This window comes from Urocitellus parryii, chromosome 3, assembly GCF_045843805.1.
Source record: "Urocitellus parryii isolate mUroPar1 chromosome 3, mUroPar1.hap1, whole genome shotgun sequence".
NCBI classification, from domain to species: domain Eukaryota; kingdom Metazoa; phylum Chordata; class Mammalia; order Rodentia; family Sciuridae; genus Urocitellus; species Urocitellus parryii.
In genome coordinates this window covers 190,053,041-190,077,036 of record NC_135533.1, presented here as the reverse complement: position 1 = coordinate 190,077,036, position 23,996 = coordinate 190,053,041, and the positions used below count along the sequence as shown (strand labels likewise).

Below are 23,996 nucleotides of genomic sequence, written 5' to 3'. Positions count from 1 at the left end.
ATGCTCAGGCTCAGTAAGGAATGCAGAGTTAGGATTTGGCAGATCCTAGCATCCCACACTGAGGTTGTTCCAAGGAAACCCTGCCAGGAAGTTGACCTGCCCCTCAATTCTTACCTGTTCTTGTCTCCAAGTGTACTACAATGTGACAGGACTCCTCTCCCTACCCAAACTGAGATGGTAACAGTGAACCCTTTAATCGCCCCTCTCGGTGAGTCCCTGACATCTGCAACATGTGACAAGGCAGGGGGGCAGATCAGCACCTGATTTTTGTCCACATCAGGTCAAACATGGTCCAGAAGATAGGCTCAGTGGGGTGTGTATATATATATATATATATACACACACACACACACACACACACACAAGTTTATTTCCAATGAAGGCAAAAAAAAAAAAAAAAAAAAATCAACCTTCATTCTTAAAACCACTTTTCTGAAAAATAAAATTTTCTGGCCTGGCAGGCTGTGGCATACCTATAATTCCAGCAACTTGGGAGACTGAGGCAAGAGGATGGCAAGTTCAAAGTCAGCCTTACCAAATTTGCGAGGCTCTAAGCAACTTAGTGTGACCCCCATCTCAAAATTTAAAAAAAATAAAAAGGGGCTGTGGCTCAGGGGGAGCATCTCCTACCCCCATACCCCATAGTTCAATCCCCAGTACCAAGGGGTGGGCAGGAATCCAGAGTGAAAATCGGTTTCCTGGAGATGCATTATTTTTAAATGTAACATTACACATTACATAAGCATTTTAAGTCAGATAATAGCTTAAAAGATTGGATGTTTCTGGAGGGATTGGTGGTCTCCTAGACGTTGAGTCTTTAATTCTAATTAAGGGTATGAATAAGGACAATATTGCAATTTATTTTATTGGTATAAGTTATACATGATTGAAATAATTTATAAGAAATGACTGGGGATGTAGCTCAGTTGGTAGAGTGCTTGTCTTGCATGCACAAGGCCCTGGGTTCAATCCCCGGCACCACTATTGAAAAAAAAAAAAAAAAAAAAAAAACAACTTCTGAGCCACCCAAAATTTAAAAATCAGTGCAATATTGGGGCTAAAAACTTCTTTCATATACCACATCAGCAATAGCTTTTGATTTTTCTTACCTCAACTAATTGCACTTAAGGTAGATTACTGAAATATGACAGTACTTCCTTAAACTTTGAAGAACATGTTTGTAAACAAGTAAAAGATCTAGATGAATGTATTCTGGGCCTATGCATTATTATTGTTATTTTTCAGAGACAGGGATAGAACTCAGGGCCTCACACATGCTAGGCAACCACTCTACCCACTGAGCTATGCCTCCAAATCCCTAATTTAAAAATTTTGAATATTCATGGTATAATTAAAACATGTCCACAGGCAAAATGAATTTGAACAAATATATTGGCCTTTAAATGCCTTGTGTTTCAAGTTTAGAAATCAGACCTTACGAATGCCTTCAAATCTTTACATTTGTTAATTGGCAGAGAAAGTGCGGCCTTCGATGAACAAATTGTCCTTACAATCAAAGTATCAAGATCCACTAATTGTTTCTGTGATCCGCCTGACTTCATGGAACATACCATGCTACAGATCTGTTACTAGAAAAACACTACGATAGCATATCAAAACCTTCTTTGTTGTTCCATAAAAGCTAGAAATTAATCAGAGGGCACATTTTCCACAGGAGGGAATAGCTGTTTACCCCATCAGTCGAGGTTAGAGGGAATGAATGTTCTCTTTCAATATCATCCATAACCTCATTGAAATGTTGGTCAGAATTTGCAGGTTTACTCCTGCTTGAGGCAGGTCTCATGTGAAGAAGAACATTTGGTCCAGGTGAACCCCCGTGGGGCTCAACTTGCTTACTGGGAAGAGGGAAAAGTTGCAAGGTGAGACCTACACTTTCCACTGTGGCTGTATGCCTTCCTCCTGCTGCCTGCTCTCAGGCGACTCTTACTAAAATACAATTTTAAGTAAGCTCTGAAGGTGGGAAGCTTATTGGCTCTGTGTTTTGCATTTGCATTTTTTTTTTTTTTTTTTTTTTTTTACAGAGCATCACGGAGATCATGATCTACGGTAGACTGTGTGTAAGAGGAGCTGGGGGTGTCGGCAGAGTAAATTTGGAGGAGCCCACAATATTGGCAGAGCATAAAAGGGCCCCTGCAGGTTTTGAAGAGTTGGACAATGTATTTGCGAAATTTCTCCCCCAGAAAAAAGTAGATGACTGGATTAAGGCAACAGTGAACGAAAGCCAGGGTTTCTGTGGCCTGGATGGCATAGTCCAGATACCTTTCAAAGGTGCAATTCTGAAGGACTTCTAGCTCCACCAGGGTATCCAGGAAAAGCACTATGTTGTAAGGAGTCCAGAACCCAAGAAAGAGCACCACCACAGCAAAGATCATCTTCACCGCCTTGTTCTTCTTTTCATTTTTGCAGTGCTGCAAGGTTCTGATGATCATGGAGTAGCAGAAGAGCATGATCCCCAAGGGGATCACCAACCCAAAGATGTTGATCTCCAGGGAGCTGAGAACCTTCCACGTGGTGGAGTTGACAGAGTACTTGGTTTTGCAGTAAGTGTGGTTGCGCTCGGTGTAACAAGTGCTGAACAAAAGGCCAGGGAGGGAGGCGAATACAGCCACTGACCACGTAGCCACACTGGTGATGACCCCATAGGTCAGGGTTCTTGCTCTCAAGGAGAACACCGCATGCACGATTGCCAGGTATCTGTCGATGCTCATGAGCATGATGAAGAATATGCCACTGTAAAAGCCCACCAAGTACATCCAGGAAATAATCTTGCATAGACCCAGACCAAAAACCCACTGGTCTGCAGCGTAGTAGCCCCAGAATGGGAGGGAAAGCACAAAGAGCAGATCCGAGATGGCAAGGTTGAGCAGGTACACGTCAGTCATGGACTTGAGCCGCTTGTATTTGAACAGGACTAGAACCACCACGGAATTTCCAAGCAGACCAAACAGAAAGACCAAGGAGTAAAGAGGGGGCAGGAAGAGCTCCCCGAAGGCTTTGACTCCTTCTTTGTTACAAGGCTTGGGGATGCTCTCATAGAGGTAGTAGTTGCTGTAGATGCTGTCATCCAGGGTAGTGTCTGCTGTATCCGTGGGATTCATTTTCCAAACCTGTGAGGTTCTCAAGGAAGGTCTGGATGCAACAGAAACAGCTAATGACGGGAAGAGAAAACAAAGATTTCTGTAAGGGAAAAAAAAAAAAAAGTCAAAATGGTGCTAAATGTGGAACACAGCTCCTCAGCCTGGGAAGGGTATAAAATGATCTGGGACAAAGCACTTTGGAGCTAATTCCCCAGAGTGCCCTGCAGGCCAATGAAATAACCCAGGCCTTGACCCCCCGCATAGTTTAGGTTCAAAGTCCAGCTCTGCCACTCATTTTCTTATCCCTCTACTGGAACTCAATTCTTTTTCTTTCCCCCACCCCACCCCAGCTTGGTTCCAGAGACTGAACCTAGCTAGGCATTTTTAACCACTGAGCCACCTCCCCAGCCGTTTTTATGTTTTGAGACAGAGTCTCACGAAGTTGCTGAGGCTGGCTTTGAACTCATAATCCTCCTGAGCTGCCAAGATTACAAGTGTGCACCATCACACGTGGCCAATTCTCTCATTTGTAAGTGAGGATAACTTAAGACCCCCTTTTCAAGGAAGTGTATTTTATTTTTTAGAGAGAGAATTTTTCTTATATTTATTTTTTAGTTTTCGGTGGACACAACATCTTTATTTTATTTTTATGTGGTGCTGAGGATCAAACCCAGTACCCTGGGCTGGGGATGTGGCTCAAGCGGTTGCGTGCGGCCCGGGTTCGATCCTCAGCACCACATACCAACAAAGATGTTGTGTCCGCCGAGAACTAAAACCCAGCACCCTGCGCATGCCAGGCGAGTGCGCTATCCCTTAGGCCACATCCCGAGCCCAAGGATGTGTATTTTATTTTTTTTTATTTTTATTTTTTTTAATTTTTATTTACTTTAGTTGTTGATGGACCTTTATGTTTTATTTAAATGTGGTGCTGAGAATCGAACCCAGTGCCTCACACATTTGAGGCAAGCACTGAACCACTGAGCCACAATCCCAGCCCCCGGATGTGTATTTTAAAGATTGTATTTAAGCTGGGGATGTAGCTCAGTGGTAGTGTGATTGTCTAGCATGCCTGAGGCCTGGATTCAATTCCCAGCACTGCAACAACAACAAAAGATTCTCAAAGATAGTAAAAGCCATTAACTCCACTTTCTGGGATGACAAGATCAGCTGGGATTCCCCACAGAACTGGACCCAGACCCTTTGACAGAAAAATAAAAATCTAAATATGGAGAGCTAAATACTGTAGTTACTACCCCAGCTCCTTGGGAGTCTGAGGCAGGAGAATCATTTGAACCTAAGCATTAAAGATCAGGCTAGGCAACACAGTGAGATCCTGTCTCTAAAAACCAAGCAACCATGAGCTGGAACATGGCTTGGTAATAGAGCGTCTGCCTGGCATGTGTGAGGCCCTGGGTTTAATTCCCAGCACTGCAAAACAAAACACAACCAAATCAACCTACACAGTGGGGCTGGGTAAATCACTGAGTGGTAGAGCACTCACCTCACATGCATAAGGCATTGGGTTTGATCACTAGCATCACAAAACCACCAAAACAACCAAAACCTTATACGTAAGACCAATATTTCAGTAAGTGCTTTACTTCACTAAAAGGAAACCAAGTTGGTCACTTGCCTTTATATAAAAACGCTTTGTACTATATAGACTTCAAAGAATGTTCACCAGTATGGTCCAATATATTCCCATGTTCCTGTCCCTACTCTACCTCCACCAAAAATCTTATACTGTAAGCTAAGCAAGCTTAATTGATCCATACAGAAGATCTATGAAAAATTCAGAAAGGTCAAACAACTTCTAGAGACCACAGAGCTGAGCATAGAACTTGCTCTTTAGGCTTCAAGCCCAATGATCTGCCAGTAACTCAGGTCTCAGGAGGAGATGGGGGGAGGACTTATTAATGTATTGCATTTGCTAGTTTCTGGGGTATACATAGTCCCACTATAGCCAATTCCAAACTACCAATGGGCTCACAAAATTTCCGAACAGGTAATGACAGACTCTTGGGAGCTGGTCCAAGCCAGCTCCAGCACCCCACTGCCAAGACCATTGGCTCCAAAGCACATCTACCTGGGGGCAGACCTGACCTTTGGGCAGAAGGTAGCTAGCTGTTCATAAGCCAATTTGACACTAATATAGCAAATGTATTTTGAAGGCCTTTTGGGAGGCTTCAAGATTCTGATAATCTGAGGGAACTTTGTGTTCTTTTCATCAAGCTACATATAAAAAAATCAGTCCTCTGCACCAAATCTCATTAGAGTGGGAAGTGGCCTGACAGATCTAGAAAAGACACATGATAGCCAGAAAGAAACTCTCCACCTCCCCAGTCACCTGTGTCTCCCATCTAAGTTGTCCAAAGAGGTTAAACCCTCCTTCCAGTTACACACATGCCCACCTGTGTATCAATTCACGGACGAAGGGCTTTCCTCCCACACCGACATTCCTTATTAAACCCTTTTGCATTGTTAATTCACTTCCAATGCCTCCCACCACTCACCCAAATGCACAAACTGTTTCTCAAAGAGATTTTGGTTTCTTCCTGCAGGGGAATGCTAAAGACCTGTGGCATCAAAGATGTGTGTTAAATGAATAGTTCTATACTCTTTCCCACCATTTTACCAGTGAAAACTAAAGATCAAAACAAGACTGAGGAGTTAGGAAAACTATCAGAAGTAAAAAAAAAAAAAAAAAAAAAGCTGGTAAATGTTTGGAATTCTATAGGCACGTGTGTGGTGTTTCTTAATCTTGGAGTCTTGATAGAAATTTTGTATATTTAATGAAAAATATCTGTTTAGGACACGTGAACTCAGGCAAGATGTGCTCAAGGGGAAGAGCCCTACATGTATGACTACCCGTCAGAAGAGGGTTCCGAAGCGTGGGGACAGGTAGAGAGCATGTAAGTTCCAAGACCGCTGTCTACCCTGAGACACAAATTACCTATATGCCCGGGTGTCTGGGTTGGCCAAGTAGCTGGCCAGGATGCATTGCTGCCTTCAGGCCACACGTGTCTAGAGAAAAGTGCTTGGCTGGAGGCCCCGGGAATGTCCCCATCCCCACTTACCTTGCTTTTGTGAAAGTGACTCCGAGGACGGTCTGTGAGGCAATGCCAAGCCTGATCAAGCAGCACAGCTCTATGAAGGACGAGTGCCTTTGAAGGATGTGTGGCTTCCTGTGAGCACCGGCTCTATCCCTCACCCATCTATGCTGAGTTCAAGTGGGTTTTTTTTTTTTGATAGAAGCAGAGAAAAGTGACTCATTTCCCAAAACTGAAGGTTAGGAAGGTTTGCATTCTTCTGTAAGAGGAGAAAATGGAGAGGAAAGCCAAGTAAGCTTTTTAATTTTAAAAATTTGTTGGAGGGGCTGGGGAGATCACTCAGTGATAGAGCTTGCCTCACATGCGTGAGATGAGGCCCCAGGTTTGATTCCCAGCATTGGGGGGAAAAAAGTTGGGACATAGTTTAGTGCTAGAGCTTCCCTAGCATGCAGGAGGCCCAAGATTTAATCCTCACCCACCAATTTATTTGTGGGCTTTTTGGGGAAGTGGGGTGGGGTTTAACCAGGGTTTGAACCCAGGGGCACTTAATCATTGAGCCATATCCCCAAGCCATTTTGATCTTTTATTTTTGAGACAGTCTTACTAAGTTGCTGAACTTGCTATCCTCTTGCCTCAGACTCCAGAGTATCTGGGATTACAGGTGTGCCCTCCCCACTATCTGTTGACTTTTTTTTAACGTAAAAGGATTTTTTGTTCCTTCTAACTGGCTTATATGCTATAGAATGTTCCTTCTCTTTTGGGTCATTGGGCTGATAGTTTTTTCCTCTTCATGAATACACAAGGGCAGGTACTCAAGATGTATGATATTCTCTAAACAAGTGGGATCTGAGCCAGACTGAGAAGGCCAGGAAAACTCAAGGCAAAGGATATTCCAGAATAGAGAAAAATTTGTCCAAATGAGCATGTCTGTTTGTCCAAATCTTCCCTGACTTGGAAGATTTTAGCCAACCACATTCTTAGATTCAATTATTTGTCTTCAAAGTTGTGTCAATTGACCTCTCAAGTCCCTGCTGTTTGGAAACTGTGCCGTTTCACTGACTGATTAAATGAAAATAGCTGAGCCTGATATGTTGCCCTGCCATTACTGGACTCCCAAGAAATATCTGGGTGAGTCCCATCAATTTCTGTGTGTTTAGATTCAAAGAAGGTTTCTAGCCAGGCAAGGTAGTGCATACCTGTAATCCTAGCAACTCAGGAGTCAAGGAAGGAGGATCACAAGTTCTGAGGCCAGTGTCAACCAATTAGTGAGGCCCTATCCAACTTAGTGAGACTCTGTCTCAAAAAAGTATTGAGGATGAAGCTCAGTGATAAATTGCCCCTGGGTTCAAGTCCAAGTACAAAAAGGCAAGTTTACAGACCCAGCTATCCCACTCCTTGGTTTATACCTAAAGGACTTAAGAACAGCACACTACAGAGACACAGCCATATCAATGTTTATAGCAGCACAATTGCTAAATTGTGGAAGCAACCCAGATACCTTTTAGTAGATGAATGGATAGGTAAACTTTGGTATATATACGCAATGGAACGTTACTCAGCATTACAAGAGAATAAAATCATGGCATTTGCAGGTAAATGGATGGAGTTGGAGAATATAATGCTAAGTGAAGCAAGCCAATCCCAAAAAAACAAAATAAAATGTTTTCTTTGATATGAGGATCCTGGGGAGGAATGGAGGGCAAGGGGGGTAGGAATGAGTTAGACATCATTAACCTAAGTACATGTATAAAGGTACCACTTTGTGTACAATCAGTGACTTGAAAAATTGTGCTCTCTGTGTAATATGAAATGAACTGCATTCTGCCCTCATGCATAACACATTAGAATAAATAATTTAATAAAAAAGACAAGTTTAGAAATTGTAGAGGTTACTTCTGTGTAGAAAATTGGTCTTCAAAAGTAAACACCCTCCCTCAAAAAAAGGTATTAAGTTTTTAAGTAACATCTATTTCATACATGAGGAAGCAAACTCAAGAGAGGAAAGGTGGTATGCCATGACATCACACCAGTCAGAGACACAGCTGGGCCAACACCCACACTCCTGACATCACATTCTATTGGGCTTCATTTCAGAAACCTGAGCAGAACAAGACTCAGTGTAAACCCTGCCCCAAACTGTGATCCACAGCACCTGTTGCCCAACATGAGACCACAGCGACCCCTGGTGACCAGGCTTATTGCAACACCAAAACATCTGATAAGTTCCCTAGCCAACATGTACTAGACCAACATCTCTGAAATTGAAGCCAGAAACTCCCAAAGCTTTCAGGAAGAATCTCACAGGACTCTGCTGTAGAGTACCGTGTTAAAATGAGAGAAACGTGCCAGGCAGAGCTACACAGTATTGTACCCAGGGACAATGAGACAGTAAACAGAGTTTAAAGTCAGCTTACATATGGCCGGTGAGGTTAGTTGGGTTACAAGGGCCTTCTATCCATTGGCTAATCTAATAATTTTGTGGGCTCAAAATTAACCACGTGGCCCCAGGGAATTCAAGTTAGTACACAGTGGCCTCTGGTTATGAGAACCTAATAAGTGGAGGGGTTGGGTGTGTGGACTAAGCTGCTCTAAAAGGGAAACATTACAGCCAGACATGGTGGTAAATACCTAATCCCAGCAACTCTGGAGGCTGAGATAGGAGGCATGAAGTTCAAGGCCAGCCTCAGCAATTGGACTGGGGATGTAACTTAGTGGTAAACAATTCTTGAGGTTCAAGCACCAGTTTAAAAAAGTCAGGGGGGCGGGGAGGCAGAGAGGGGTGGGTTAGGGAGACTGGCTACAAACCAGGACTACAAAACAGATTCATCTGAGTAAAGAGAACTTTGGTAAGGAAATAAAATATTGCAAATAATTTTTGGAAAGATAACACATTTTTATGTAAACCTGTATGTCCAAGAAGATTAAGAAAAACAGAAAACTTATAACTGATTAACTCTACTTACCAAAGTTGTGCTGAGCATCTAAAGTACTCAGAGAGTTGGGCTGTGGCTCAAGCGGTAGCGCGCTCGCCTGGCATGCGTGCGGCCCAGGTTCGATCCTCAGCACCACATACCAACAAAGATGTTGTGTCCGCCGAGAACTAAAAAATAAATATTAAAAAAAAAAAAGTACTCAGAGAGTAATTTAGACCTTAAATGTTTATATTAGAAAAGAAGAAAGGCTAAAAGTTCGGGAGAAGGGTGTTTGACTGGAAAAGGAGGCAAGAGAAAAGTAACAAGGGATAAACCATGGGGGTCATAAGAAAGAATATAAGAGCAGAAATTAAACAAGTTCAAAGGAAAAGAGACCCATTAAAATATTTGAAAACACTAATAAAACTGACAGACCTGTAAGGAAGTTAAAGGGGGGAAACAACTTTAGAATGCAAAGGGAGATATACAATTTTAAAAAATATTATGAACTTTATCACAATAAAAGGTAGATAAATCTTACCAAAACTGGCTCAAAAAAACATAAAATCTGATGATTTTTAACATCATCCAGTAGTTTAAATGCTTGACACAAAAGCAGATTCATACACACTCAAAAAAAGTTTCCACGAATTCTACTAAGTATCCGAGGTACCTACGGTTTTAATCTCAGGCATCTTCCCTCCCCTTCTGAAATAAAAAACAACTCTAAACTCATTTGTTCAGGTTAGTACTATAATTTTGATAACAAAACTAGACAGAAAGTAGGAAAACATAAAATTGTTCAATTTCACTCATGAATATATAGGGCAAATATCCTATATGAAATGTTAACCCATAATGATCAAGTTAGCTCATTTCAGAAAAGCAAAGTTGGTTTAATACTAGAACATCTATTTTATGCATATCTCCACATTAACAGAGAAAAGCCATATGCCATAGAAAGAGCCCTGAATAAGAAAAAAAAAAAATCTACCATTTGTGACAATATAAATGAACCTGAGAGGCACAGATAAGTGAAATAAGCCAGGCACAGAAAGACATAATATGAGGAATCTAAAAAACCCAACTCAAAGAAGCAGAGAGTAGAACAGTAGTTACCAAGGCTTGGAAGAGGGAGGAAGGGCTAGGGAACGTTGATCAAAGGCTACAAATTTCAGTTGGGGGGAAATAAGTGCAAGATGTCTAAAGGCAATATGTTGACAAATATATACTTGAAAATTGCTAAGAGATTTAAGTGTTCTCAACACTTCAAAAAACTATGAAGTAGTTAATGCATACATAAACTAGCATGATTAAACCTTTACACCATGTATACCATAAATATATATAATCTTTATTAGTTAAACAACAACAACAACAGTATTGGTAATTTAGGTGGTGGTAGGATGGGAAGTCAGCTTCCTAAGCACAAAAAAGAAATTTTACCTTAGAAGGTAACTTTTTCAAAATGCTAAAAATCCAACAAACCTGCTATCCAATTGTAAACAAAAGTCATTCCTTTAAAAATTAGGACCATGGCTGGGCGTGGTAACACATGCCTATGATCTAGCAGCTGAGGCAGGAGAATTACAAATTCAAAGCCAGCCTCAGCAAAAGCGAAGCGCTAAGCAATGCAGCAAGACCCTGTCTCCAAAGAAAATACAAAATAGGGCTGCAAATGTGGCTCTGTGGTCGAGACCCCGAGTTCAATCCCTAGTACCCCTCGCAAAAAAAAAAAAAAAAAAAAAATTAGGACCATGACTGTAATGCCCACCACCAATTCTATGATAGCCAGTAGGAAAAGATAAGAGTTAAGAAGATATAATGAATTCAACAAATTAAACAAAAATCAGATGTATACTTAACAGTGAACAAAGCCTTTTAAAAATTTTCATTTAAAATAACAGAACAAAAAGTTTAGAAATAAAAGGAGATGAAAGGCTTGTATTCTGAAAACTACAAAATGTTGTTGGAAGAAATAAAAGATACAAGTAAATGAGGAAATGGCCTATGCTTACAGACTGGAAGACTTAGTATCGTCAAGTCAGTATTACCCAAAGTGATCTAAAGATTCAGTGGCATCCCTACCACAATCTCAACAGCACTTTTTCCACAAGTAGAAAAATCCATCTTAAAATTCATATAAAATCTCAAGGGGCCTGCAGAGCCAAAACAATCTTGACCTACACTTCCTGGTTTCAAAACTTATTACAAAAAGCCATGTTAATCCAAATAATGTGAAACTGGCACAAACACAGACACAGAAATGGAATACTCAGAAACCTTCACAAGTATGGTCAAATCTCTTTTTGCATTGTCTTTACTTCATCCCATTCCCACTGTATAGTAATGATGTCACTTAGTACATTCTCTGGGGGATGTGGTCAAATTAGCTTTGAGAAGGGTGCCAAGATTATTCAATAGGGAAAAGACAAGCCTTTCAATAAATGGTGTTAAGAAAACTGGAGATCCAACCCACAAAAGAATAAAGTTGAATACTTACCTTACACAAATAATAGATAAACTATAAAACTTGGGGAAATAAACATAAGGGAAAAGCTTCATGCTGATGAATTTCACAATGATTTCTTGTACCAAAAGTACAGATAACAAAAGGAAAAACAGATGAACTGAACTGCATCAAAATTTAAAATTTCACCACATGGTGGCGCTCACCTGCAGCTGAGTGGTAGGCCTCTTGTGGAGCATGCAAGAGGCCCTGGGTTCAATCCCCAGTGACACTAGAAAGAAAAGGACAAAGACTTTTTGATTTGGTGAATTTTAACCAGGTTGAGTTTTCAAGAAAAATTTTTAATAAACAGCCAAGTGCGGTGGCACGCACTTTTAATCCCAGTGGCTTGGGAGGCTGAGGCAGGAGGAATGCAAGTTCAAAGCCAGCAGCAGCAACTTGGCAAGATCCTAGCAAGTAAAAATATCTGGGGAGGTGGCTCAGTGGTTAAGTGCCACTGGGTTCAATCCCTTGTGCCAAAATTTTTAAGTTTCTGTGCATAAAAGGATATGATCAAAAAAGTGAAAAGGTGGGTTGTAGCTCAGTGGTAGAGCGCTTGCCTCACATGTGCAAGGCCTTGGGTTCGATCCTCAGCACCACATAAAAATAAACAAATAAAGATTTTTTTAAAAAGTGAAAAGGCAATCTGCAGAACGGGAGTAAATATTTGCAAATCATATCTGATAAGTGGTTAATATGCAAAATATTTAAAGAAACCCTACAACACAACAAGAAAAACAACCTGATATAAGAATAAAATAAAGTATCCAGAAATGAACTTCAGCAATAGTCCAGAAACAGATTGAAGCATTTTATCACATTCTAGTCTCCAGATTGAAACCTAAAGTGTGAAATTCAGAATTTTTTAGTCCCCCTTGGGAACCTGAAATGGAAAGAACTGTTCTCTCCATACCTGCTAACATCAAAATGTTCCATCACCTAAGGTTAGTCCTTCAGAACATAGCCTTTGTACCACTGCCCACTCCACACCCACCTGATTCACGTGCAGACCACTAAATCCCATTCCATAATAACCAATTCCCTCTTTCTGCCTTTCAGTGTGCCCTGACAGACTCTTCCTCCTTCCTGAACCCATTTCAATATTCAGCACAAATGTGTATATTTCAAGAGTATAATCAATGGGCTGGGAATGTAACTCAGTGGTTGAGGGCTTGCTTACATGTATAAAGCCCTGGGTTCCATCCCCAACAACAAGAAAATAGATTATACCATTGTAACACTGCTATATTGTACACGAAGGGACAATGGGGAATAGGCACCACAGGGATTTTTAATATAGAGATTTAGCCAGGCGAGCCGGTGAACACCTGTAATCCCAGTGGCTCAAGAGGCTGAGGCAGGAGGATTTCAAGTTCAAAGCCAGCCTAAGCAACTTAGCGAAGCACTAAGCAACTCACAGTTACACTCTGTCTCTAAATAAAATACAAAAAGGACTGGGGATGTGGCTCAGTGGTTAAATGCCCCTGAGTTCAATCCCTGGTGCCAAAAGAGAGAGAGAGGGAGGAAGGGAGGGAGGGAGGGAAGAAGGGAGGGAAAGAGAGAGCAGCTTAGTTGTCATACCATCAAGAAGGTGATATGAAGAGTTCTGAGGGAACTGTTCTGGCAAGAAATTTTGTTCCTGCAGCTCTGAGACTCCTTGGTGGGGCCTGTGGAGGCAATAAGTACCATGGTGATTAGCAGACAGACTATAGAGGAACGTCATCATCTGTGGCTGCCTTCCCTCACCCCCCAGGGTGAAAGGAGGAGAAAAACCTATCAGAAAATAATGGTGCCACCTTGAACAAAATAACAGGTATGTCCCACCACACTACTCAGCTAAGATATATTTCTTTGTTTGATTCTCTTGGTTTACCCAATAGGGAAAAGAAGAAGAAATGTCATTAACTACTGTTGACAAATGATTCCTCTTGCATATAGTTAATTGAGAAGTGGGACCAATTTGGTCAAGGTTCAGTCAAGCTGAATTTTAAGAAAATGTGAAATCGTCTACATTTCATTACACAAAGTCAAAATCTCACTGTATAGTTTTCTGTTACTGCTGTAACAAATTGCCACAGACTCAGAGGATTAAACAACATCTGTTTCCATGCATTTTCCAGCTTGCTGAGACCACCAACCTTCCACAGTCTGTGGGCTCTTCCAGATTCCGTCAGCACTGCAGCTTCTTCTCGCCCCTGGCGTCAAAATGTTCCATTGCCTACCTTCATTTTATAAAAACCCCTGTGGGTGACATCTGGCCCACCCAGATCATCCAGGATGATCTCCCTTTCTCAAAGTCCTTAATTTATTTATTTATTTTTTTAAATCTTTTTTTTTTAAGAGAGAGGAGAGAGAGAGAGAGAGAGAGAGAGAGAGAATTTTTAATATTTATTTTTTAGTCCTCGGCGGACACAACATCTCTGTTTGTACGTGGTGCTGAGGATCGAACCTGGGCCGCACGCATGCCAGGCGAGCGCGCTACGGCTTGAGCCACATCCCCAGCCTCAAAGTCCTTAATTTAGTAATTTCTGCAAAGTTCCTTTTGAATGTAAAGCAGCACATTCACAGGTTCTGGAGATAAGGACATGGACATCTTTATGGGCTACAATCCTGTATCACATCACATTGAGCAATATCACCACTGACACCAGAAAACTCTTACTCAAAAATTATTATATTCATACTAACAGATGCAAGTTCAACAAGATTGTAATTTTTGCTTGAAAGCTCAGTGGGTTTTGTTTTGTTGTTGTTCTTAACCAAGGATTGAACCCAGGGATGCTTAACCACTGAACTACATCCCCGGTAGAGACTGGGTCTCACTGAGTTGCTCAGCACCTCACTTTTTGCTGAAGCTGGCTTTGAACTGGCGATTCTCCTGTCTCAGCCTCCCAAACCACTGGGATTACAGGCATGTGCCAACAAGCCCGGTGAATGCTAAGTTTTTATCATTGGCAATAGTCAATGGTTTCACTTAAAATGACAAGCTTGCTTCATTGATTTTCAATATCTATTGAATAAAATTGTGGTTATTTCATGTAAAATGAAATTCCATAAGAATTCAAGGTTAGAGATGACAAATTTTAGTTTTTACTAAGATTATTAAGTAAAATTGGTACTGGGAGAACAGAGCAACAAAAGAGTTAACATTTTTGAGTACAATTTGAAGGCACTGTATTAATTTATCCAAAGATCCCAGTAGTTTTTGCCTGCAACTGCTTTTGCATCCTCAGAACAAATACAAAGAGTGAAGAACAAAGTTATAGTGTCAGTATGAATATTAATTTGATATCAGATCCCCTGGAAAGAGTGGCAAAGACCTACCACCTCCTACCCTCACCAGGGGTCTATGAGCCATATCACATCTTGAAAAATGCTATTTAGAGAAATAAAACCTACCAGCAGATGGCAGCAGGTACAGTAGCATTTCCCAATTTGTATTAACCATTATTTAGGAAACTGATTTCATTAAAAAGGAATTTAAATTTTTGCCTTAAAGTTCAAAGATAGCATCTCTTTTCAGAAGTTAAACTAGACCAAATAAATCCATGAAACAGGTGCTACTTCAGCTTACAATTCAATGACCCAACAACTTTAAGTACTACAGGCCTCTCATTTTGTCACACAGAACACTAAAAACAGTACATAGCCTTGGTACAGGAACTCTGCCATTTTACTAAATAGTGCAAAATTCAAAAAAGTGTTCTGCCAACTGGAATTACTCTAAAATTGAAGCATTTCCCTTAAAGAATCATGTATAGAGTTTAATAAAACATCATTTTTTCAATTAAATGTTATTCAGTCTTTTTCTTTATTAAAACATCAGGGTACTGAGAAAGAGCTTAAAGAAATTTTAATGAGACCATCTACATATTGTCATCAGGCTTCTTGATTGATGCCTTTTTTTTTTTAAATAGAGAAAAGGTAAAGAATTTTATTTCTAAAACAGTATATGGATGAATATCATCGATGATTCTAGAAGGCAACCAGGGGAAATGAAACTTTCATGTAGGAGTTCTGGTCATAGCTTAACTTTTAGTCAAACAATATGAACAGTTTAAATTTGAAACACATATTTGTCAAATTGTTCTGCAAAATGGCTGTTCCAATTTATATTTCAAAACAGAACTTTTCTGTGCCTATGTGAGGATTCAATTATTCAACAAAATTTTCTAAACATCTGCATATCTAGCACCATGCTGATCTTAAGGTGAATGTAAATTGCCTAGTGGCACTGGTTTCCTAATCCAGTGGAAGAGTCAGTCAAAGGTATATGGACACCATTAACGTGTACTATGTAAAGTAAGATTTTAACAATTGGATAGTAAAATGAGATAAGGTTAATATAAAGCATAACATTGAATAAGTGAGATATGAGATACGGTTCTGTAAGAGAACAGAAATCCCACCTGGCTCTTGTTCAAATAAAAAGATCTGGGAAGAGTTGCTCTATGCCTGCTATATTTGCAAAACGAAGAAAGCATGACAAGTACTGACTGGCAAAGCAAACCAGACACTGGGGCCAGAGGCAAGGACTGGAGAAGGGGTGTGTTAGGAGTCCACCCGGCTCCAAAGACTAACTTCCCCATCCCCAGAGAAGAGCAGTCCAATGGTGAGCCCTGCTAGATCACATGATCCTTACCCACCAATCAGACTAGCCCTGCTGGCTCACATGATCCTTACCCACCAATCAGAAAGCACCCCATGCCAACTGTCAAACCCTTCAACCATTAAACTGTCATAACTGTAAAACCACCCCCGGCTCTATAAATATGCAGAGCTGTTCCTCAATAAACGGGCATTTTCTCCGACAAAAAGCCTTGTTGGTTCTTTCAGGGTAGACAGCCTGTTCCAGAATGTAATGTTTAGTGCGGGACATTAATGGTTAACCAAAGTTAGACAGAAGCTGAAGTCATCATAGGCATCAGCACCTTCTGAAACCAAGAGCCAACCCCATAATCTCATCAATCCTCTCACACTGAATGTTAGCTCTCCGTCAAAACACAGTAAGGAATATGTGCCTAAGACCTCATCTCGTAGGCTGTCACTTAGGAATATCTCAGGGATGGTCAACTCCCACCTTCTAGTTTCCTTTGGAGTTCTTGATGGGTTTTCTTCTGCCCTAAGGCCAGGCTTCCCTTCCCTCCACTCTCATCCGGGCTGCAGAGCAGTCTTTCTTAGGGCTTAACAATGACAATATGAAAATCCTTCCAATCCACTTTGTATTCAAGGAACTATATACAAATGGAATGAAGGGGGATTGGGGGGAGGGGGGGTTCTTGGAGCTGAGGTTGGCTGGCCCCACGGATTTTTTTTCCCCCCCCCAAAGGGAGATGCCATCAACTCATGGCTAGGTCCCTTCACCATCCTGAAATAGGATCTTCCCATGGCCATACAACCAAGACACCTATTTGTGCCCAACAGAGCTGAAAAGAAATATGGTGGCAGGCTGTTAAGGGTAGCCTCTGCTCTGAAGTTGCAATTGGGGTGTGTCTGTGCACCCTCCCAGCCAAATGCAAACGGGGAAAGAAAAGACACTTCTGCCTCTGAGTGGCTAGCTTCAAGGTACAAGGCAAATGAGTGGCAGAAGCCAGTCACCACCATGTGGGTTGACTTCAATTGCACAGGCCCTCAAGGCCCAGGCAATGAGGGAATCACGTAAAAGTTACTTGCCTGGAGTTGCCAACTTTGCAGGATTCACTGGGACCTGAGCCTACTGGTCCACGAGAGCCACTGTCTCCCTTGCACCCAGTCAGGGCTCAGCCAGCACAACAAACTACAGAGTCTGAACTCATGTCATGCCCTCAGCCATAAAAGCCCTTCCTGCTTTCCTTTCGTAGCTGACTCCAGGTCTTCCTCAAAGACCAGTTTGTCGCCATCTTCTCCTCTAAGTCACCTCTAACCTGGGCTTTAGCCTGAAGTCATCCTGCATGGAGACTGCTCCTCCATTAGAACGCAAGATTGTCACCACCCAAAGTGGAACCAGAATTGCACCATAACAACTTGCCAGGGCTTTGGAGTTAGAGCCCAAACTCCATTCACAGTCAGGTTCTGCAACCTCCAGGCTGTGTAACCCTAAGGAAGGAACTTAAACTGTCTGAAATCACCTTTCTCATCTTTAAAAGGAAAAGATGGGAAAGCCTCCATCTGAGATACTGGGAAAATTGAACCGTAATGAGGTAAACACTGCGCAGGGATGAGGAAAGAGGCATTTCTGCATTTATGGCAGTCCCAGATGGCGCTGGTAGAACTGGACTGACCAGATGGAAGCAGTATTGGGGACTGAACGTAGGGGTTCAATGGACTGAGCTATATGTCCCCAGCCCTTTTTATTTCTTGAGACAGTCATCTTGCTGAGACAAACCTGGCACTTGCCATCCTCCTGTCTCAAACTTGGGAATTGGATTATTTGCAGCATTTAAGAGGCCAGTGAAGAAGCCCTTGTCTACCGTGACGCAGCCACCAGGGGTCAGTGGTGGTTCTCAGTCTATCCAACCAACATCATTAAGGCGGGTGAGGTGGTTGTCCCATTACCAACACCTTGAGCAACACAATACCTTTCTCAACACCATTGGGTTGCCGCCATTGTGAAGCTGGCTCCAGTGGGTCTGGGTTCCCAAGGAGCCACTCAGTGAGGTCCTTTTTCATCCGGGACTTATTTCTCATCGGGACTCTGCATAGCAGCCATGTCATCCCACATGGTCTTTCCTGAGGGACACATGCCACAATCTGGGCAAGAAGAAAAAGCAGTTCTCCCTTGATGGACCAGAACCAAAACTCAGAAAGGTTGTGAGCACCAGTTGGCATCAGGCCCTCTCTGACCTCAGGCAAATTACTGAACCATTTAAAGAAGGAACTATTCAATTTTCCTACCTCCATGTCTGCTGTAGGGCACAAATATCCCAGCATCACCACCCTGGTTTAGAAGAGCCCGAGTGCGTCCTACACTATCTTCACAGCTCTCCTCGGTAGGATTAAATCCAAGTTACCTCCTCTGGTACTCTTCTCAATATTATACTTTTGCTTGTCCTCCCTCCTCCCTGCCAAGGTCTCTGCTCTCTTGCAGCCCCAGCCCCACCCCAAACTAAGTTTCACAGAGATTCTCATGGAGTGGCCTGGTTATAGGAATACAGACTACATCTTAAGTAGACAGAATTCCATTGCAGGAGGAGGACGACAGTGGAACTCAAGACAGCTAGCAGAGAGGCTGGCCCATGTGGCTAGGGCAGGGGAGTGCCCAGATGCCATGGTCCCTTGGTGGGAGTGGACCAGAAAGAGGGAAGGGCATTGCAGAGGACATTGGGAAGGAATGGGGGTGTCTGCTACTCGGGGGAAATCAGTCAAACTTTATAGCACTTGCCCAGCTTCTCTCGGCTAGTGGTGGACTGCAATTCAAACTTGGGTCTGCAATGTAGTGACAGAATCCAGAAGGAAAAAGGCAATGGAAAGTGAGGGCAGGAGAACAGAGGTAGAGAGGGCAACTGCTGCAGTGACCGACACATTAACAGAGAAGCACTCATCAGAGTGAAAATAAAGGAAAGGAGGTCACGACAGGGTCACTTCAGGAGAATGATTTTTGGTGAGACTGGAAACTGGGAACTCAGGATGAGATCCATGGACAGGGAGCCTAGCACACTCAACAACACCTGGCAGACAAGACATTTGTTTGGGTTTGGGGGTGTCACTCAATGGTGGATGCTTGTCTGATGTGTGCAAGGTCCTGGGTTTCATCACCAGCACTAGGGGGGAAAAATCTACAGCAGACAATGAGTAAAGTGAAGAAATGAAAACAAAAAAGCATAAGTGGTTGAAATTTTGTTCCTTATTAAATTCTAAACACCTTGCCTAAGTCTGTTCATCTATTCTTCAAATGTATTGAGTGTTTATGCTGGACGCGGTTTTAGGCAATGGGAACCCAGAAAGAGTGATTGAGCTCCACGGGGAAGGAAGTAGTTATTTTAAAAGGGATCGTTCAGTTTGATCTTGTTGAGTTTGGTGGTAGAATTTTTCCCTGTAATCCCAGCAACTCCAGAGGCTGAGGCAGGAGGATAGCAAGCTCAAATCCAGCAACTTAGTGATAGTGAGACCCTATGTCAAAAAACAAAAAGGACTGGAATGTAGCTCAATGATAGAGCATCCAGGGTTCAATAACCAGTGTAGTGCCAAGGAGAAAAAAAGGGGTGGGTGGGGGCACCTACATTGTCCTATCCTAACTCCACAAATGGTCCCGCCCACTAAGCAGTGGTTATGTTGCAGCGTGGAAGGTGGAGCAAAGAATGGGTCCGGAATCCCCACAGAGCCTATTATTACTTAGATCCTGCTGAAACTGACTGGCAAGCTTGATGTGCCCCTCTAGCATGAAGGCAAAGAATATAGTGTGTTCTCTTCTCATTCCCATCACAGACCTTAAAGTTGGGGGGCACATTCCTAACTTCAGTTCCCAAACTTCAAGCGGCTCTCTCTACACTCCAGGAGTGTTTCTGTTCCTGTCGCCCTTACCCCATCTCGCCAAGCACTCATCCTAGTGCCAGCCCCAGATAACCAGCGATTCCTCTGGCAGAAGGCGGTCCATGTTGTTCTTGAAATCTCCTTGTATAGCAGATCTCTAGTATGAAAAGTTAAAAAAAAAATCAGATTAATACTAGTTAGATTGGTCCAGGGAAAATAGAAAATAGCCAGTGTAATGTTACCAGAAACAGAACTCTGTAAGCATTTGACAGTCATTTCAAAAACATGTTAGGAATGGCTGGCCATAAAGGTTGCCATGATCTGCCAGGCACACCCTCTATCATTTATAATAAGGCAAGAAAATTGCCAAATTCAAGGCCAGCACTGGCAACTTATAAAACTCTTTCTTAAAACAGAATAGGCTAGGGCTGTGGATATAGCTCAGTGGGTGGAGTGCTTGCCTCACATTCACAAGGCCCTAGGTTCAGTTCCCAGCACCACCACCAGGACCAACACCCTGCCCCCAAAGGAATAGGCTGGGGATATAGGTCAGTGCTTGCTTAGCAAATAAGAAGCCATGGGTTAAATTAAATGCCCAGTACCTAAAATACCAAGAAAATAACTTTTTTTTTTTTTTGCTTATCCAGTCATTAGTTGAAGGACATTTGGGCAAAACTATCAATACTCACATGCTTGGTTCCACGTGGATGGGTCTTTGATTCTCTTGATATATCAGGCAAGTGTAACAGGGCTCTGTTTAACACTATGATGAACTTCCAAATTGTGTTCCAGTGTTTTACTGTTCTGCAATCCACCCACAATGAATATAAGTTCCCATTTCTCCCGATTCTTATTGATACTTGATACAGTAGCCTGCTACAAAGGACAGTAACCATCCTTAAAGTCTGAGCCCTTCCAAACCCAACTCAACTGTTTAGAATTGACTGCAGGAAGCGCATGGGGACTGAGTAGACTTTTGTTGCCTCAGAATTAGGTACACCATTTTATTAGCTTCTCCTGGAGATTATTAGAATTGAAATTCCTTTCCTTTAAAATAAAAAAGGGGGGGGGTGGTCAGCACGTCCATCCAAACTTCACACTCAACCATCTCCTGTAAGGGGAAATAAAAGAGTACTGGCACAAGAAATGGAGAATGGGTGGGTAGAGGCAAGAGTGTAGGGACAGGCATTACCGAGGGACAGTTCATTATGTTGCATTCTATCTGAAGTCTTTAGGAAAAATTACTACCTGAGATGTGATACGATTTTTGACACTGAAGGTATCAACGAAGAAAAACATTATTCTAAATGTTCAGTGTTAACGTGGGATTAAGTAAAGGAAGAGCAAAGTATCCCTATATCAGATACTGATGCCCCATACTTTTAGAAGCTGTTGTCTAAACCAGGTGCAGAAGAGCATGCCTGTAATCCCAGATACGCAGGAGGCCAAGTCAGGAGGATCACAAGTTTGAGGCCAGCTTGGGCAAATTAGCAAGACTTCTCTCAGAAGAAAACATTTTAAAAAGTGCTACAAATACGATTGTGTGGTACAGTTGGCTAACAAGCATGAGATGCTGGGTTCAAACCTCACTGCCTGCCACACACACACACACACACACACACACACACACACAAAATCATTAAGCTGAGGTGAGCCTAGTTTGGTAAAAATTTAGTTCAAATAAAAAAGTGGAATTCCCAAAGTTCTGAACACACAGAGCTTAAAAAACAACAAGCAAACAAAACCCCATATTATCCATGTAGCATTCTGAAGGCAACCCTCCACCCCAAACGGAAAAGCCAGGTGAATGACTTGGACCCAGAGCTTAGGCACAAAATAATCCTCTGCCCTTCGCGCCTCCACTGCCACAGGCAGATTCTAAGGCTAGCACCAGCCAGAAAGGAGGTGGGCAGCCAGTGGCAAAGGGAAGCACATTTCTGACTCTTAGAAGGTTAAATCACATGAACATGCCCCTCTAAAGGTGCATCCACTTCTCAGCTCCTCTGGGAGAAGGTAGGCCCAGGGTTAAAGGCAGATTTTGAAACTTTCGACTCTTAAATATATTTCTTCTACTTCAAAATGCTGGCATTTGATTCTTTTGTGAAAACAAGGAAGAGCTGAATGTAGCCCACCCGCCAAAGCTCATGGACTCCTTTCTTCTCAGGGGCAGTGCGTACATCCAAATTTATTCTAGATTAAATGATCACACAGACACGTCATATCCATGGAAAAACCCTCTTGTTTATTTGATTAAACAAAAATAAAATAAGCTGCATAGGAACAATTTTAAAGTCCAAAGAGACACCAACTTTGTTTTAAGGCTGTAGTAGCTGATACAGCATCTCCTTGCTACCTTCTCCAGCCTTCTCTGTGGACCAAAGCGATACATTCAGAAGCCTGTGAGCTAATACAGGAGTTTTTGAACACTTTTCCATTGGTTCTTCATCTGCTCATTGCCTGTCATGCCTGCGGCCTGCAACATTAACATTTAAAGATTTAAAAGTAAAAGCCAAAGGGGGGAAGGGGGGGGGGAGAAACAAAGAAAAACCCACTTTTGTCTACTAAAGGTTTGGGGGGAAAATCTTGATTTCCCCACCCATCCACCGAAATGATGGGGTCGGCATTCCCAAGGCCAAGACCACTTAAAAAGTGGCAAAAGGCAGTTGGCACCCCACAAGGGCCGACAGTCTGCTTTGTGCAGCCAGAGAAGTTATTGTGGTGGTGCGTATTTCTCAGTTTGCCTGGAACAGATAATAAAAATTAGAGGTTTAATGTAGTCAGTATGACTGACACCGGGCATAAGATCTGTGTTAGAATCCCCCAATCCTGCATTTATTTTTCCTTTAAAAAAAAAACAAAAACAAAAACCTCAACCGAGTCACATATTCTATACAAAAAAGAAAAAGAAAAAAGAAAAAGAGAAAGAAAATTAAAGCATTTTGCTGACCAGGCATGAGATCTAATGAACAATATTAAACAAGATTTATTTAAAAAAAAAATACTAACAACCCTCCCACCCAACTGACTATACCTATCATGCTAGTTTAAAACATCCCTTTACCCACCCACCCTCATCTGCATTGACTTTAGGGGAAAAGGGGGGAAAAAAAGATATCTTACCACCCTAAACACAAGAAAACCCCCTAAATGTGAAAAACTCTTCCTCTGAAGACAACTACACAAACTGCTAGAAACATAAAGAACTATTACAGAGCTGGTTATTTAAAGAAAGTAAACACTTTGCTACACACGCCAACATTCAGCCAGTGTGCTCTGAGATAGCCTTAAGAAAAAAATACTACCTGAGCTCGTAAGTTAATACAATCATTAAAAGGAGGTCTAAGACCGTGTGGATACACAAAACTTTTAGAACCATTGCTGGTTAAATGATGATGGAGAACATCCCACCAGGCTGGCTTGTTAACCCGTAAGATCAGTTTTTTTTTTTTTTTAAATAGACATTATTGAGGTATTTCTTCACCGTGACATTTACAAACCCAACTCTCATTATTACAGTGGTGTCAGGACCCTCTCTTCCCAATGAACCAAAAAATCAAAACAGGGAAGAGGAGGGGCAGAAGGTCAATACAGTATATCTTGATAATGTGCTTCTCAAATTTATCAAGTATTTAACAAACAAGTAAAGGGGGAGGGGGGGACCCGTCCACATGTTTACCTTTGGTAGGAAAAAAAAAATTAAAACACAAAACAAAAGGGCAACACACACTTCGCCTGTCACTGCTCAAAAGCAACAGTGATTGCTGAGAGGTCATGGCCATGGACATCCTGCTGGGTTCAGAAAGCTACAGTTACAATCATGAAGTCAAAAGGATTCTCATTCCCTTCAAATGTGTGATGTTTCCAACTAGACTTCAAATTTCCCCCTAAAAGGGTATATCTGCAGACACTGGAATACAGAGATAAAACATTTTTTCTCTTGAAGAGAAAAGGAGACCTAAGGTCTTTATTTCTAATTCCT

The 23,996-nt window shown here is 42.0% G+C and overlaps 1 protein-coding gene across 1 annotated transcript; it reads right to left on the bottom strand.

Moving 5' to 3' along the window:
• Positions 1 to 2,036: 2,036 nt before the first annotated feature.
• Positions 2,037 to 3,119, bottom strand: Ccr4 (C-C motif chemokine receptor 4). The gene has a single exon (XM_026406791.2). The coding sequence runs from the start codon at positions 3,117 to 3,119 to the stop codon at positions 2,037 to 2,039; it is 1,083 nt and encodes a 360-aa protein (XP_026262576.1).
• Between the last annotated feature and the right edge of the window lie 20,877 nt (positions 3,120 to 23,996).